General features: G+C 37.4%; 1 protein-coding gene across 1 annotated transcript in view; it reads left to right on the plus strand.

The window, feature by feature from the left end:
* The window catches only part of LOC121413326 (serine-protein kinase ATM-like), a 65701-nt gene that overhangs the window by 16684 nt on the left and 33192 nt on the right, over window positions 1-15825 (plus strand). The window contains exons 8-22 of the mRNA XM_041606110.1: window positions 1756-1860; window positions 3124-3203; window positions 4813-4873; window positions 5880-6079; window positions 6700-6807; window positions 7224-7358; window positions 7810-7938; window positions 8515-8721; window positions 9297-9609; window positions 10197-10322; window positions 11009-11245; window positions 11722-11932; window positions 14692-14873; window positions 15165-15200; window positions 15530-15612. Of these exons, the coding sequence (XP_041462044.1) occupies window positions 1756-1860; window positions 3124-3203; window positions 4813-4873; window positions 5880-6079; window positions 6700-6807; window positions 7224-7358; window positions 7810-7938; window positions 8515-8721; window positions 9297-9609; window positions 10197-10322; window positions 11009-11245; window positions 11722-11932; window positions 14692-14873; window positions 15165-15200; window positions 15530-15612 (2213 nt within the window). The remainder of the gene's footprint in view (window positions 1-1755; window positions 1861-3123; window positions 3204-4812; window positions 4874-5879; window positions 6080-6699; window positions 6808-7223; window positions 7359-7809; window positions 7939-8514; window positions 8722-9296; window positions 9610-10196; window positions 10323-11008; window positions 11246-11721; window positions 11933-14691; window positions 14874-15164; window positions 15201-15529; window positions 15613-15825) is intronic.

Raw genomic sequence — 15825 nt, forward strand, 5'->3', positions numbered from 1 at the left:
AGACTTATAGGGTGAGTGATAGAATAGATCAGATTCGGTTTTAGATTGCTCCAGAGGGCATTATCTATGCAAGCTAAGAGAAGACTCCTTCACGTACCTCATATCAGCATGGAAAAACAACTCTGCTCAGACTTATAGGGTGAGTGATAGAATAGATCAGATTCGGTTTTAGATTGCTCCAGAGGGCATTATCTATGCAAGCTAAGAGAAGACTCCTTCACGTACCTCATATCAGCATGGAGAAACAACTCTGCTCAGACTTATAGGGTGAGTGATAGAATAGATCAGATTCGGTTTTAGATTGCTCCAGAGGGCATTATCTATGCAAGCTAAGAGAAGACTCCTTCACGTACCTCATATCAGCATGGAGAAACAACTCTGCTCAGACTTATAGGGTGAGTGATAGAATAGATCAGATTCGGTTTTAGATTGCTCCAGAGGGCATTATCTATGCAAGCTAAGAGAAGACTCCTTCACGTACCTCATATCAGCATGGAGAAACAACTCGGCTCAGACTATAAGGGTGTGTTATAGAATGTGCCATATATTCAGGTTACTCCGTAGGGCATTATCTACACGCATGAAAAAGCTTGGATAGGACTCCTAGAAGTAGGTCATATTGGCAGCAAGGCATTGGAAGACATAGGGGGCATGTCACCCAGGGTAGACTGCACTTTCAGTGGGGCACAAAAGGCAAAATTTCGAAAAGTAAAAACATTGGAAGGTTAATCTTATTTCAATAATAAATAAATAATATAGGATTTGTATGGCGCACATATCTACCTTGCTAGGCGCTCAAGGCACTCCTATATTACCCCGGCTAAGCTAGAGTACCGATTCCTGTGCACACAGCTTTTTGAGGAATTACTTCCTGCCAATACCCATTTACCTCACCTAGGATGAGTGCAGCACAACGTGGGTAAATTTCTTGCTGAAGGAAAACATGCCATGGCTTGGAATCAAACCCACGTCCTTCAGATTGAAAGACAAAAGTCTTAACCACTAGACCACGATGCCCCCCATTAAATTAGTGAAGGAGAGATGGTATCAGAAGTTGACTGGTTGACAGAGATAACATTTCAGCTGTTGCATTTACCCAGTTTATCAGAATATTTTGTGTGAAAAGTATCATTAGAACTAGTTTCATATACTTGTCCAAGTTGCTCCCTATATGAGTCATCATCTTTGTAAACTAAAATCAACAATGCTCTCCCTACCTCTTCTTATCAAAGCAGATCAGTACAAGTATATCAAACTGATCTGTTAAACCATTGGTAATGATTGATTTTATTATGTATTTTCCATTGACCACCGCCCAGGATAATGTCGTTCTTAGGGGGTGTTGCAAGAAAATATTTGCGATCAATTGTAAATATTCTGTTGCAATTTTACAATTGATAGATCAACGTTAGTCATAGTGAATCAGATTAAAATTCTTGTTTCAAGGAGCAGATTAGCAATCATTCAAAAATTAGCAATTAATTGCAAGACATATGATTGATGTAGGGACCAAAAATAGACTTGCAATCGATCGCAAGTTTAGTCTCCAATAGGTTAGATAGTAATGATAATGCAACATATAAGATGCTCAATACACACTTTTTATAAGAGCATGGATTTTCTCTTAACCAATGCCCCAGATGATGTTGTTCTTATTCTCCAATGGGTTAGATAATAATGGTAATAAAACGGCTTACAAAATGTTCATGTATATTCTGTAGAGTGGTCAAAGGGCTATAATTTTCTTCCTTGCAGGATGAGTTGGTAACCTTCCTAAGCCTTCAGATGAGTGCCCATCATCCACATGGTGTCATGACGGAGGAAGAGGGAGCCTATGCTACAGACTTTGACCAATGGAAAGTGAGTTCTCTGACCTTTTGCATGTTTCTAAAGGCGACCGCACACCATACGACTTGTCTGCGACCCGATTTCAGAATAAAATGTAGTAGAATTTGATGCTAATATTGACACTTGGAATATCTCTCTTTGTAATGTTCTAAATCATCGTACGAATACCCATCTTCAAATCTGTGCCTATGCTATCATCCTTCTTAGAATGAATGCGAATTTAATATCTAGTCGTAATGACGTCATAGCAGTTGTACGATTGGCTACGATTTAAACTAATTTGGCCTTTACTCCAAAATAAAGGCTTGCAATCTTTCAAAATGGTGATATTAGTATACTTTCAATTAATTTTAACCTCAAATAAAATAATATGTTCCATTCACATTTTCAGGAAATGAGCAAAATGCAATTTGTTCCAAAAATCGGATCGCAAACAGTCGTAAGGTTTGCGGTGGCCTTAACAAATATTCCCCTCACTTTTACTTGACTTCACAACTGCTCAAGTCATTATCATTAAGTGTACTACAGTTTTTTGTATGAATTTTAAAAGGCCACACATGTAGGGGAATTGTGTGGAAGACATACACGTATACTTTGTTGAATTACCCTGGTACAGTTAAATGAGGTTGTTCCATAAACCATTACTTTGATGGTTTTCCATATGTTTTAGTGACTGAATGATGTCCATGCTGCTATACAATCACTGCCTCTCTGCATAGGTTTAATATGCTTTTGCTCGATTCCATGTGACTGTGGGAACCAATTTAACTCTGTTCTTACTAGGTGGTTTCAGACCGCCTTGAAGTTCGCCAGTTCCAGGTATTCTCTGATCGGGAAATTTACCCTGATCAGAAAATACCAGGTATTTTGGTAATGTGAAAGCAAAATACGCGTAATTTCCCCGAAAGAAAATACCCGCAAAATAGTAGGTACTTGGCGAAATTACGAGAACTTTCGTGGGGATTTTTCCAAGGTCGCAGGTATTTTGGCGATGTGAAAGCAAATTACGGGAAGTTTTAGCCCAGCGTGTCGTTGGGCGTGGTGGCGTGGGTGGCTGCTGGGCTAGTGATTTTGAATCTCGCGCCTTGCCTGCTTATCAGACCATACTGCGCATGCTCGTAACTTTGGGAACTTATCCTGAAGGATGTGTTTCGGGGCGGTGTGAATGCAGGAATAATTAACGGTATTTTGTAGCCTAAATAAGTTCTCGTAATTTAACGGGGATTCTTGTGATCGAGGCGGTTTGAAACCACCCACTGTTAGGTTTCTTACAAGGGTCAATTAATTAGTCTATATGAAGAGCTGGTTAGAGAATGGAAACAAGAAGGTTCTAAACTCAAGCTCAAAGGTGCAGGGTAAGTCATGCTCAGCTCCTACAACTTTTACTGTAGGTTGGATGGACTTTGGTTAAATGTTACCATATGTTGATAGAGTTGCTAGTCTATGTATAAAATTGAAATTAGAATGATATATACATTGTATGTTTAAAGGTCAAGTCCACCTCAGAAAAATGTTGATTTGAATCAATAGAGAAAAATCAGACAAGCACAATGCTGAAAATTTCATCAAAATCGGATGTAAAATAAGAAAGTTATGACATTTCAAAGTTTCGCTTATTTTCAACAAAATAGTTATACGAACGAGCCAGTTACATCCAAATGAGAGAGTCGATGATGTCACTCACTCACTATTTCTTTTGTTTTTTATTGTTTGAATTATACAATATTTCAATTTTTACGAATTTCACGATTAGGACCTCCTTGCCTGAAGCACAAAATGTTAAAATAATGGAATTCCACGTGTTCAGGGGAGGAATGAAACTTCATTTCACATGACAACGAGAAAATAAAAATATTTCATATTTCATATAATAAAATACAAAAGAAATAGTGAGTGAGTGATGTCATCAACTCTCTCATTTGGATGTAACTGGCTCGTTCATATAACTATTTTGTTGAAGATAAGCGAAACTTAAATATGCTATAACTTTCTTATTTTACATCCGATTTTGATGAAATTTTCAGTGTTATATGCTTGTTGAAATTTTCTCCTTTTATTCAAATCAAGTTTTTGTTGGGGTGGACTTGTCCTTTAAAGGTTTCCTGTAAAGAAAGATGGAGGATGATATTGAGAGGGATTTAAATATAATGTAATTTGTGGTAACACTCCAAAAATGAGTTGGAACAAAATCCAATAATACTACCACCAAAGTGTTTGTATGTACAAATGAAAAATATGTGTCTAATGATTGTGTTAGATAACGTATAATTGCTTAGAAATCCACAAAATAAGCATGACATTCCAGTTTGAGGGCCTGGAATGTCATGTAACAGTAACATACCTTGACCCACATGTGCTTATCTGTGTTGGTGATCTTCAGTGTCATTGTTCATCAGCTAAATGTGAGCCAGATATAGATCTAGAGGGTTCCCTGTCCATCAGGGAAAATTATTTTACTTTTTTCCAGTCAGGGAAAATCAGGGAATCTGATAAAAAATACCTCAAATCAGAGAAAAATGTCTCAAATGAGGGAAAAATCTGAGGATTTTGATCAGCTCAAAAGTCTAAAGCACGGTAGTCAGTCAGACTCTTTTAAATTTTGTTGCATATCAAAACAACATCCATTGAATGACTGGTTATGGTGGTACTTATTAGTTTTACATTATTGTCTTTATGCTGAAAATACATGTAATTCACTGCAACAACTTAGAAAAAAAGGAAAACTTGTAATGGGATTAAATAATTAAGAGGGAAATTTTAAACTTTGTCAGGGAAAAAATCAGGGAATTTTGTTTTCTTTAAAAGCTGGGAACCCTATCATGATGATATGGTAACCTTTGACCTGAAGCATGAAGACTCATGAAATCATTGTTTAGCTTTAATGTTGACAAACTTAACATTTTTAAATGTCATTCAGATTATAATACCAATTCTAAGGCATGTTTCTTGTGTATTTATTAACAGAAAGCGAGATGTTAGCTTCAAACAGGACCTGGTTGACCTTGCCGCTGATGTTTGTCATCAGGTAATTATTGTCATATTCCATAAAGTAGCTTACATAGTACTATTTATTCATTGTCGTATGTTTCGTATATTTATTCATATTGTTGTATGTTTAGTTTAGATGACTGCATATATAATATCTGGGGCCCGTCTTACAAAGAGTTGTGATTGATCTGATCAATCGCAACTATGGAAAGCCAGCAATGTCAACATCTAAATTACATGTTTGTTCAAAATATTTTTTAGAAATGAGTCTTGTATTCATACATTTACTGTTTTCTTGACAATTCATTATGCTTCTCTTTGTTTTTAAAAGACATTGAGCAAATTTCCAAAAGAAAAAATTATGACATTGATGGATTTCCATAGATTTGGGATTGATCGGATCAATCGTAACTCTATGTAAAATGGGGCCCAGATGTCTCGGGAAAATGAGTGCCAACCAGTCTCTGATTGGTTGATAGGGAACATATCAGTTTATTTTATTTTGAACTTAGCTTATAGGTAATATTATTATAGTATCAATTTATCAGACTTATCTAGAAGCACAGGGGCCCGTTTCATAATGCTGTTCGTAAGTTAAGAGCGACTTAAAGAACGACTGGTGATCCTTTCTTGTGTGGTAAATGACTTTCACCATTATATGTTGGTGATTATTGAGTGCGTAAGAAAGGATCACCAGTCATTCTTTAAGTCGCTCTTAACTTACGAACAGCTTTATGAAACACCCACCAGGAGATATACCAGGAATGAATATACCAGCTGAAATTTACAAATGATTGTTTACCACCAAATTGGTTAATGTGTTGCACTTTTGTCAGTAGAATAATGTTTTCTGAAAACATCATTCATATTTTTAATGATCAATTTGTGTTGACCTTGGGAATTATCAGATAATTATGAATTACGTGTTATAGGATTGTAAAGTGTTAAATACTGAAATCTGTAATCGTCATCGGCTTAGTACAAGGGCAACCCGGTTCCACTAGGCAGTGACTAATTCATATTCACCTCCATCACCTGAACAGATATTCAAAGCAGGTGCAGTGTCATATGAGGTGAACCTACAGAGCAGTCAGGTGACCTCTACCAGCAGACTCAGTCAGGTGACTGGTAGGTTAACCAGTCAGGTGACTACACCATCCAAGAGAAGACGACTTGAGTCTGGATGGGAACTCCTCAGGGAGTACATCTCTCAACCTCTTCAGCATGCTTCCATCATTCCATGGTAAACACTCATTCAATAATCACTCTTGAACCGTAATTAGCACAACATTGATGATGATGGTGATGATATGATGATGATGATGATAGTGGTGGTGGTGGTGGTGGTGATGATGATAATGATGATAATGATGGTGGTGGTGGTGGTGATGATAATGATGATGATGATGGTGGTGGTGGTGGTGATGATGATGATGATGGTGGTGATGATGGTGATGGTGATGAGGATACTGATGATGATGATGGTGGTGATGATAGTGATGGTGATGATGATACTGATGATGATGATGATGGTGATGGTGATGATGATGATGGTGATGATGATACTGATGATGATGGTGGTGATGATGATGGTGATGGTGATGATGATACTGATGATGATGATGATGGTGATGGTGGTGATGATGATGGTGATGGTGATGATGATACTGATGATGATGATGGTGATGATGGTAATGGTGATGATAGTGATGGTGGTGCTGTTTATGGTGATGGTGATGGCAACAGCATCCTGCACTTGTATAGCACACATTTCATTATCATCTACATCTAACTTCTTAAGGTGCTATGGATATTATTATTATAACGAAACAATTGACAGTGTCATTTTGAATCCTTTTTCAGGTTACAGTTACTTGCAGCTTTACTTACAAAGTATCCCAAAGATCTTCCTGAAGAAGAGTATGCCCTCTATGTCTCCACCCTGCACAACCTCCAGGCTCACAGCAAGAGGTATGTATAATAATGTTATTATTTTCTTACTCAAATTGAGAAGTTTGTTCACAGCTAACGCAAGGATGGATCCAGGATTTACAAAGAAATGGGAGGGGAACTGTAAAAAAATTACCCCCCCCAAAAAAATAAAAATAAAAATAAAAATTGGGGGTTATTCTCAATTAATGCAGCATTTTCCTTAATGAAAAAAAGAAAAGAATGACAAGCAAGCTAAGGGTTATCACCATTCATTGATAGATTTATCTGTAGGCTAAGTAACATGAGAAGATACAATTAATATTCACAATTGATTTTAAATTTTGTACATCACACTAGAAGAAGAAAAAAAATGGTCTCGGTCTTTGACATCAAATTTTATATTGTTTTTTCTCTGAAGATTGCAGATTTTTTCTTCTTCATTTTTTGTGTGCTAGGATGCAGTTACAGAGTCATGTATTGAGATGTCTTCAGTGTATAGCAGCTAGTCAGGTGCCAAGGCAAGAGTTCCTACAACATACCAAAGATCAGCTTAGCAGAGAATGGGGCAAAGTTTGGAGTGCAACTATCAGGTATGTATTATGTTATTAGTTTAACATGTATTTTTAGTCTCTGTTATAATTCATCTCAGGCAATTCTATAAAATTAAAACCTCTTTGACCTCATATTCTTCATTCTTACAAAACTTCATGAACTGCTCAAGCCATTTGAGAGGATGACAAACTTTCATGTAAACTAGAAAAATAATTTCAGGAGGTCCCACATATAGGCAGTTGGACATACATACTTTGTGGAATTGCTCAACCATTTACGAGTTAAGGCTCTGTTATTAGACTAGATTACCGAACTTTCCCATTTGTTGATTTTAAGGCCCGTATTAGACCCTATCATATTAGTTGCATGTTTAAGAATAAATTTGACTTCTAAGTTTGTGTTTGATCTCAAAGTATAGTATAAGAGTTGTGTAGATACGAACAGAGTACACTGAAGTGCACACATATATTTTTTTTTTTCATTTAATAGAACTATTTGCCTGCACTCTGCTGAGGATGAAGGATTTGACCTTTTGACCTGTCTGGTGCATCATGGGATTGTGAAACCAGATAAGGAAGTATGGAAGCTCTTTCTACCTGATGTTATACAGCCTTCAAAGTGAGTAAGCCTGCGATCATTGTCAAAATTTGCTTCATTCTATAAAAAAGTCTTCACAATAATAGTTTTTGTATTTTACCTAAATAGATCCCTCTCAATATCAGTCAGTACTATGTTATGATGAGGTTGGCTATGAATAACAAATCCTGGTGGGTGTTTCATAAAGATGTTCGTAAGTTAGGAGCGACTTTAAGAACGAATGGTGAACCTTTCTTACGTGCCAAACCATCCCCAATGAATACACCATTTACCACAAGAAAGGATCACCAGTCGTTCTTAAAGTCGCTCCTAACTTACGAACAGCTTTATGAAATGGCCCCCTGGTCAGTAATGAAAAAATGCATGCAACAATGATTTTAATTGGTGATCCAATCACTATGTAGCAGTTTATCCCAATATTCTGTGTGATGGAGCATATTATGTTCGATTTTTTAATAGATTTTCTACACCTTCTGCCACATTATTTTTTCCAAGATCCAGAACCATTACTAGTAACATCAAATAAATGCCAAATTCTGTTGGATTACCAGTGATATTCTTCAAAGAATCTTTGTTTCGACTATCTATTTTTTGTAGGTGTTCCGTAACCTTCTTGTTGACCTTGATGACATCTTACCCTATTCCTGAGAACCATGTCTGCCAAGTTGGTTTGCTAGCCTCTTTGACAGGTTTTCAGAAGGGTCAGTATCCACTCAGACACCAGCTACTCAATTGGATCTTGCCTGCTGAAGAAGTAGAAGATGCTGGAGAAAGACTAGCCATCACACCACAAATATTGAAAAGGTAATGCATTTAGTTACTCTATGTCATCAAAAATTGATTAAAAATTTATATGTAGGTGACTAGAATCAGCTTCATCAAACAATTTTGTACAAGGTCATTCGGAATTTGATTATTTTAACTTTATGAATCAAGCAACAACCCAACTTCATGAATTGTGTAGTGACTTTGCTCCAAGTGTTGACTGTGATGACGAAGAAGATGAAGGAAGAAGATGAAATGGTAGGGGGTGTAGGAGGGGTGATTTGGAAGGGGGGAGAGGGATGACAGACAGTGCAAGGGGATACATTCATATTATTTAGCAATGTTTATTTGTAATTACTGTCCAGTATATCTAAACCGCTGTGTTGGTTCCATTGGTAGGCCAGGAGTTCAAGCCCCAGGCATGTCAGACCAAAAGGAATTAAAAGATAGGAGTTGCTGCTACCCTGTTGGCGTTTAACAAGTAGATAGAGCATTGATCTGGCGCTGCCAAGCCCATGATCAATTGCACAAAATGAATTTTCAGAGTATTTCTATTTCTGATTTCTATTTTAATCAATAAAATATGGATTTTTTTCATCTGCCTTCATGAACAGTGTTCCAAGGGACATACTGGCCAGTCTCCTGACAGTCTTATTCACAAAGAACTGCAGAGGGCAGTGTAACACTTTGCTTCCTGCTCCGCCAAGCACTGCGAGCCGAACCTCTCGATTGGCCTTCATAGAGGAACTGTACCTCAGAGCTTCCTTCCACATTCCACTTACAAAGGACTGTCAGGCAAATGCTCTCAGGCACGAAACATCAAGAGCGCCCCCAACGGAGGGAGTGGTGATCATGATGGTTGTCCAGAGTGTTCTGGAGAGGTTGGGACATGTGGTGAAACTCGCAACTGACTCACAATGCAAGGAGGTGAGTAGGAAGAAAGTACAGTGCGGTTTGATCTTATTTTTTTATCATAGACTGAGGTATGGAGAAGAAATTTTTGTTTTCACAGTGTATTAATGTAAATGAAGAATGACATGAAAGTTCATTGATATTCAAGACACATATATGCTATTTTTCTACAAGTTTAATGGTACATGCTCTGTTGGTGCATTTGTGAGACAATGGCCTGATAACTTGGAGGTTGCAGGTTTGCAATAGAAAAACATATTGACATTTCATATTACCTGAACAGTTATTTCCCTGAAAGTATGGTTCAGGTCATCAGTGGGAGACCTCACAAACTAGGGGGGTATCAAATATGACAGATAAGTGTCATACACTACCCACTTGGACCTAAATGGCAAGACAGTATGGAAGAGAGCCATCAAGGTAATGAACTGTCCAACCCGACAAAGTGGTAAAACAGTCCAAACGCTGATGCTGCTGCTGCTGATCAGTCCTTCTAATGTTTAATTGAAACAATGCGCATAAATTCATTCGCAAATTAGTTGCTACTATGTCATCAACCCTATTGGTGCGATTTCTGTTCTTTTGTTTTATTTGTTGTTTAGGTGGATCACTGTGAGATGTTAGGACAGCTAGCTTGTACATTGTCTAGAGTCATGGAAAGAACTATCGCATACTGTGAGAAAACAGTGAGAGAGGCAATGGAAGGACCCATCAAGAAACATATCAAGGTACAGTTCAACCTAAGAAGTGTTTTTTGATAGACATTGACTTATTGTTCATACATGTATTATATGTAAATAGTTTTTGTTTTTCTGCTCTGAACTGCCTTAAGCATCTAATCAATATGGAAAGTGCGCTATATAAATCTTATGTATTATTATTTATTATATTCTTCTAAAAATGCTACTCGTATAGAGCTAAACATTTGTGGAAAAAAAGAAAATTACTATTATAAAAATATGACAGGAATATGAAAGTACAAATTTAGGGCTGACAAGAGGAAAATAATAAGAGCTACTATCTTATGAATTCACATAATATTGTATGTTAACATGCATACAAGCACTGAAACTATGTGGAATCTAGCATAGTCATAGAAGTAGACCATACTGTAGTTTGTACACCAGAACAGGTGTGCATTTGCGTCGCATGAGAAATGTAAATGAATTATGATTTTTAAAAATATAGAATTGATATAATGCAAATTTGGATGAAAAAATGCCTAATTTGGAAGTAAGAATATTCTTTTCTAATTGTTGGCAGATCTGCATATTACACTTTGTATAATGATATTTTCCTCTTTTGAAATGGCTTTTCGAGGATGTCCCAATTTCATAAAGTGCTTTATGAGTTCTTTCTTTATTTTTTTGTTAAATAAATGAGATATTTGTCTTAAACTAAATATATATTCTAGATTCTTCTGAGGAGATTCACAGCTGGGTTCAAGGAGCTAGCCATCCAGTCAGATCTCACACCAGACAGTTCTATCAGCAGAGCACACTCCCTCATGTCTCTCTGCTCGGTGCTGTTACCCCTCTATACTAGCCCATCTGGACAGCAGGGGGAGGCAGGTCAATTCATGGCAAACCTTGTCAGATCAAGCACACCTCCTGAGTTACTTGACACCCTTTTGGACATCCTTCACAAAAGGGTAAAATATCTTTCCTTTCATGTCTTTTATGAATTGTACTGTTCTGTTAGACTATCAGGAACAAAAACAAGTTTCACTTACATCAATTTCCGAACATCAATTTCAGATAGAGTGTATAAATACTTTTGTGGGGTTTTTAAAATCCCAGTAGCAAGTTAATCATTTGAACCCAAACATGTTAGTATAGTTATGTAAACAATGTATGGTCAAATAAATAATTTTCATTGCAGAATGGTTACCCTGAAGCTTTCTGGTTGCAATGGTGGTCAGCATGTATCAAAATGTGACATTTAGAAATTACTAGTTGAAGTTTATTATAATAAATAAAGAAATTAAACATATCTCCTTGGTGAATGATTTACATGTATGAGTACTTCATTGAGTTCTTCTTCATGTGACCCTTTCTCTGGTCATAAAACCAGGCAGGTCTGCAGGTATAATGTTCAATCCTTGTTTTCTCATTATTTCACTCGAAGGGGTCAAGTCAGAAGCATGAATCAAAGGTCAACGGTCACGACCCCTTTGGTGATTTCATGGAGCTAGGGTCTGACGATGAGTTCCCCAGCACACAGACCCAGAGTGAACTAGATGATGACTTTGGTGAAGTGACTACTATCTCATCTCATGTTAGCAGTAGTAGCAGGTCAGAGAAGAAGAGACACAAGTCAAGAGAAGATTCCATGATAGGTGAGACTATGGCTGTTGTTCACCAACTTTTCAGTTAGAAACGTGTTACGAATTCCATTAACATAACATATTTTCAAAGGCATTTAGTAACATGTTCCACAAAGGGCATTGTTTACCATCTCATCGCACAGTCAGAAAAACGACCATGTCTCTTTTGCGTTTTATCTCTCGTCTATAAATGTTTTTTCTGGCTGAAATACATTTTGAATTGCACGAATTTGGGCAATTCAAAACAGGACTTGTCCGATAAAATGTCTGACAAGTCCTTTATGCTCCCCAGGGTTCAGTCTTAAAATGAGGGGTTTCTGTCTTAAAGTAGAAATATATTGAAAATCGTAAAAATGGAGAATCATATATCAAAATAAAGGAGAAAATAAGGAGAACACGATGGTTTACATCATTTATCATGGAGACCGATGAAACTCAGTTAATTGATAGTTTAAAGTTCTCTCTCTGAATGCTTCAAACACGCAGAATTACGTCCGCGAAATTGGGGATTTTTGATGACGTCACTGTCTGTACGAGAGGCGTGATTGGCTCTCCCACATGAAGCTCCACTTACATGCAAGCCGAGGGTACGTTTTCTCCACATTGTCACTGAATACTTCGATCCCGAAATGAAAGAAAACCCAGAATTTTATCTTGATTTGGATTTTCAAACTGATGATTTTGAGATGAAGAGAATGATGATGAAGTGAACAACACAGTGACGTAGTTGGAGGTAAATTGGGGGAATGACGCCGATGATGATGATGAAAATTCATGTACATGCCGATTCGCTACCAATTCATGCAGCTGGAAGTGCTAGCTACACAGCGCGGGCCAAATTGAATTCATGAAAATGAATAACCACATCCAGACAGAGTCTATCATAAGAAGGAAAATAATGATATAACTGTACTTACAAACAAGTGAATAATCCGAACCTGAAGGCAAATCAACTCAACGAATAACAGCAGACGATATGGCATATGCACCGACGATAAACTTCATGTGGCTGGGATAGATTGTCACTCGTTCTGTTAGATGTAACTTTTATCTCATTAATTTGACAAAATTACGAAACTCAGGAATTATTTATCTATATAAAAATATAGTAACATCTCTTATCATTTTTTGAATTACGATAAAACCTTTTTTGAAGGAAAACGTTGAGGTAAATTAAAATTAGATGTAAAAGATCATCCCCATTATGCGTAGCATATGTGATCGTAAACAAACCATCACAACAACACATGCCGTATTGTTTGCTCGCCTTGACTGAGAGAATAGATCTATGCACGTGTTGCACAGCTCTCAGTCAGCAAGGCGAGCAAGGAAGGAATACCGGTACGTGCATGTTTGAGATGGTTTGTTTGCAATGACATACAAGCTACGCATGTTGGGGGATGATCTTTTACATGTAATTTTAGTTTACCTCAACGTTTTCCTTAAAAAAGGTTTTTTTCGTAATTCAAAAAATAATAAGAGATGTTACTATATTTTTATATAGATAAATAATTCCCCGAGTTTCGTAATTTTGTCAAATTAATGAGATAAAAATTACATCTAACAGAACAAGTGACAATATATCCCAGCCACATGAAGTTTATCGTCGGTGCATATGCCATATCGTCTGCTGCTATTCGTTGAGTTGATTTGCCTTCAGGTTCGGATTATTCACTTGTTTGTAAGTACAGTTATATTATTTTTCTTCTTATAGACTCTGTCTGGATGTGGTTATTCATTTTCATGGATTTAATTTGGCCCGTGCGGTGAAGCTAGCACTTGTAGCAGCAGCTGCATGAGTTGGTAGCGAATCCGCATGTACATGACTTGTGATCGTCATGCAAGTTGAATTTTCATCATCATCATCATCGGCGTAGTTCCCCCAATTTACCTCCAACTACGTCACTTTGCTGTTCACTTCATCATCATTCTCTTCATCTTTAAAATCATCAATTTGAAAATCCAAATCTAGATAAAATTCTGGGTTTTCTTTCATTTCGTGATCGAAGTATTCAGTGACAGTGTGGAGAAAACGTACACACGCAACAGGTTTTGCATGCAAGTGGAGCTTCACGTGGGAGAGCCAATCACGCCTCTCGTACAGACAGTAACGTCATCAAATTCCAGTCAATTCAGAGACCGATGCGAGGCATATTTCGGAGAGGAATTTTAGCGTTTTGTAATCGGCGATTTTCACCTTTTGTATTATTTTCGGTATTTTTGAATGACACACTGATGATCCCCACATCATTACCTTTCCATTGATATATAATAAGACCACATTCATAATCAATACATTTCTCCTTTAAGGCCACCGCACACCTTACAACCCGACCGGTCGCCGACTGGCTTGCGACTGGGTGAGGGGAGATGTGACGTCACAGCGCTTGTCAGCTTCAGAGTCGCAGACCGGTCAGAGACAAGTCGCAAGGAAAATCGGAAGGATTTGACATGTTGAATCCTTATGACTGGATCGCAAGCTCAATCCAACCTCCAGCCAATCAGACAGCAGAGTTGCATAACGCGTATTATGATAAACAATGCGCATACGCAGTAGTAAGCGCAATTTCTCAGATGCTATGCCAAAAAGCAAAAAGCGCATGCGTGAGTCGCAGATCGGGTCGCAAGGTGTGCGGTGTCGAGGCTTATGACTGCCTTGCGACTCTTCTCCCCTCACCCAGTTTCAAGCCAGTCGGCGACCAGTTGGGTCGTAAGGTGTGCGGTGACCTTTAAACAAGGGTTATCCATCAATTCTTACTTTGAACTTTCAGGAACACATAGCATGCTGTCCAATGACTCTCTTCCTCATGATGAACAACTAGCCATCTCCTGTGCTAGGATCCTATCATCATGGTGCTGGTCATGTGACACCAGTGATCAGGTGACTGGTGATCTCAGAGTCAATAGGAATACAGTCACACAGAGATTGCTTAAGCTGTTTGATGATGAAGAGGTAAGATTAACTTTTTGGACCCTGCGCTTGTGGTAACTCGGTCTGGGTTCTATTAGTGAAAACATATATTATACTCCTTCCTATTCTCTGGTCACTACACAAGTCCTATCCACTTATGGGTATATGGTCTAGCTGAAATTAATTATTGTTTTTAATTGAATAAAATTCTTTATGATGAAATTTGGTATCTGATATACATGCAAAACTATATATGTATTCATGCTTTTATGTGTTGATCATGTACAATTTATTTGTTTATGTGGTTATATGCTTTCTTGTCTATTCTTGCAGAATGTGGATATGACTAGTCCTTATTATGTACAATTGGTAAGTTTGTTAACTTTTTGTTATTGGTATCGATTGGTATTGATCCCTGTACAAACCCTGTGGGTATTCCACTATTCAGTAGTCAACATGTTTAGCTACTTCCTATCATCTGCAGAACCTAACCAATTTTTCTTTTTACTTCATTTTATGGACTAGTCAAGCAATAATAATTACAAAGCATTACACCTGTTCATTTCAAGCACAATAAGGAGTTGAATCATTTAAGGATGATCGTGCATATAGAGGGTCAGATGTACCTGCTTTCTGTAATACCCATCATAATATTTTCTTTTTTCCCCTTTTGTATTTTTTCTTTATAACTACCTTAGTTCTTTGCTGTAGCTTTCAGCTTAAGAGAGAAATCTTGTCAGATTCCAGATGATGAGCTCAATTCAATTCTACTGGTTTGGAGGTTAGTATAATTATTCTTATTTAGGCCTGTTCCCACTGTAGGTGGTTGCCGTAGGCATTATGATTCTAGTTTTTTGTTGCCTATCCTTCCTTCCAATTTTCACAAGATAAGTTGATATTATTGAAACCTCTTCTCTCTCATATGTCTGTATTTATTTTTTCAATTCCCACTCTATTCTCTTTGATTATAATTTCTCATAAACTTCTGTTCATT

The sequence above is a fragment of the Lytechinus variegatus genome, chromosome 4, assembly GCF_018143015.1.
Source record: "Lytechinus variegatus isolate NC3 chromosome 4, Lvar_3.0, whole genome shotgun sequence".
Lineage (NCBI taxonomy): Eukaryota > Metazoa > Echinodermata > Echinoidea > Temnopleuroida > Toxopneustidae > Lytechinus > Lytechinus variegatus.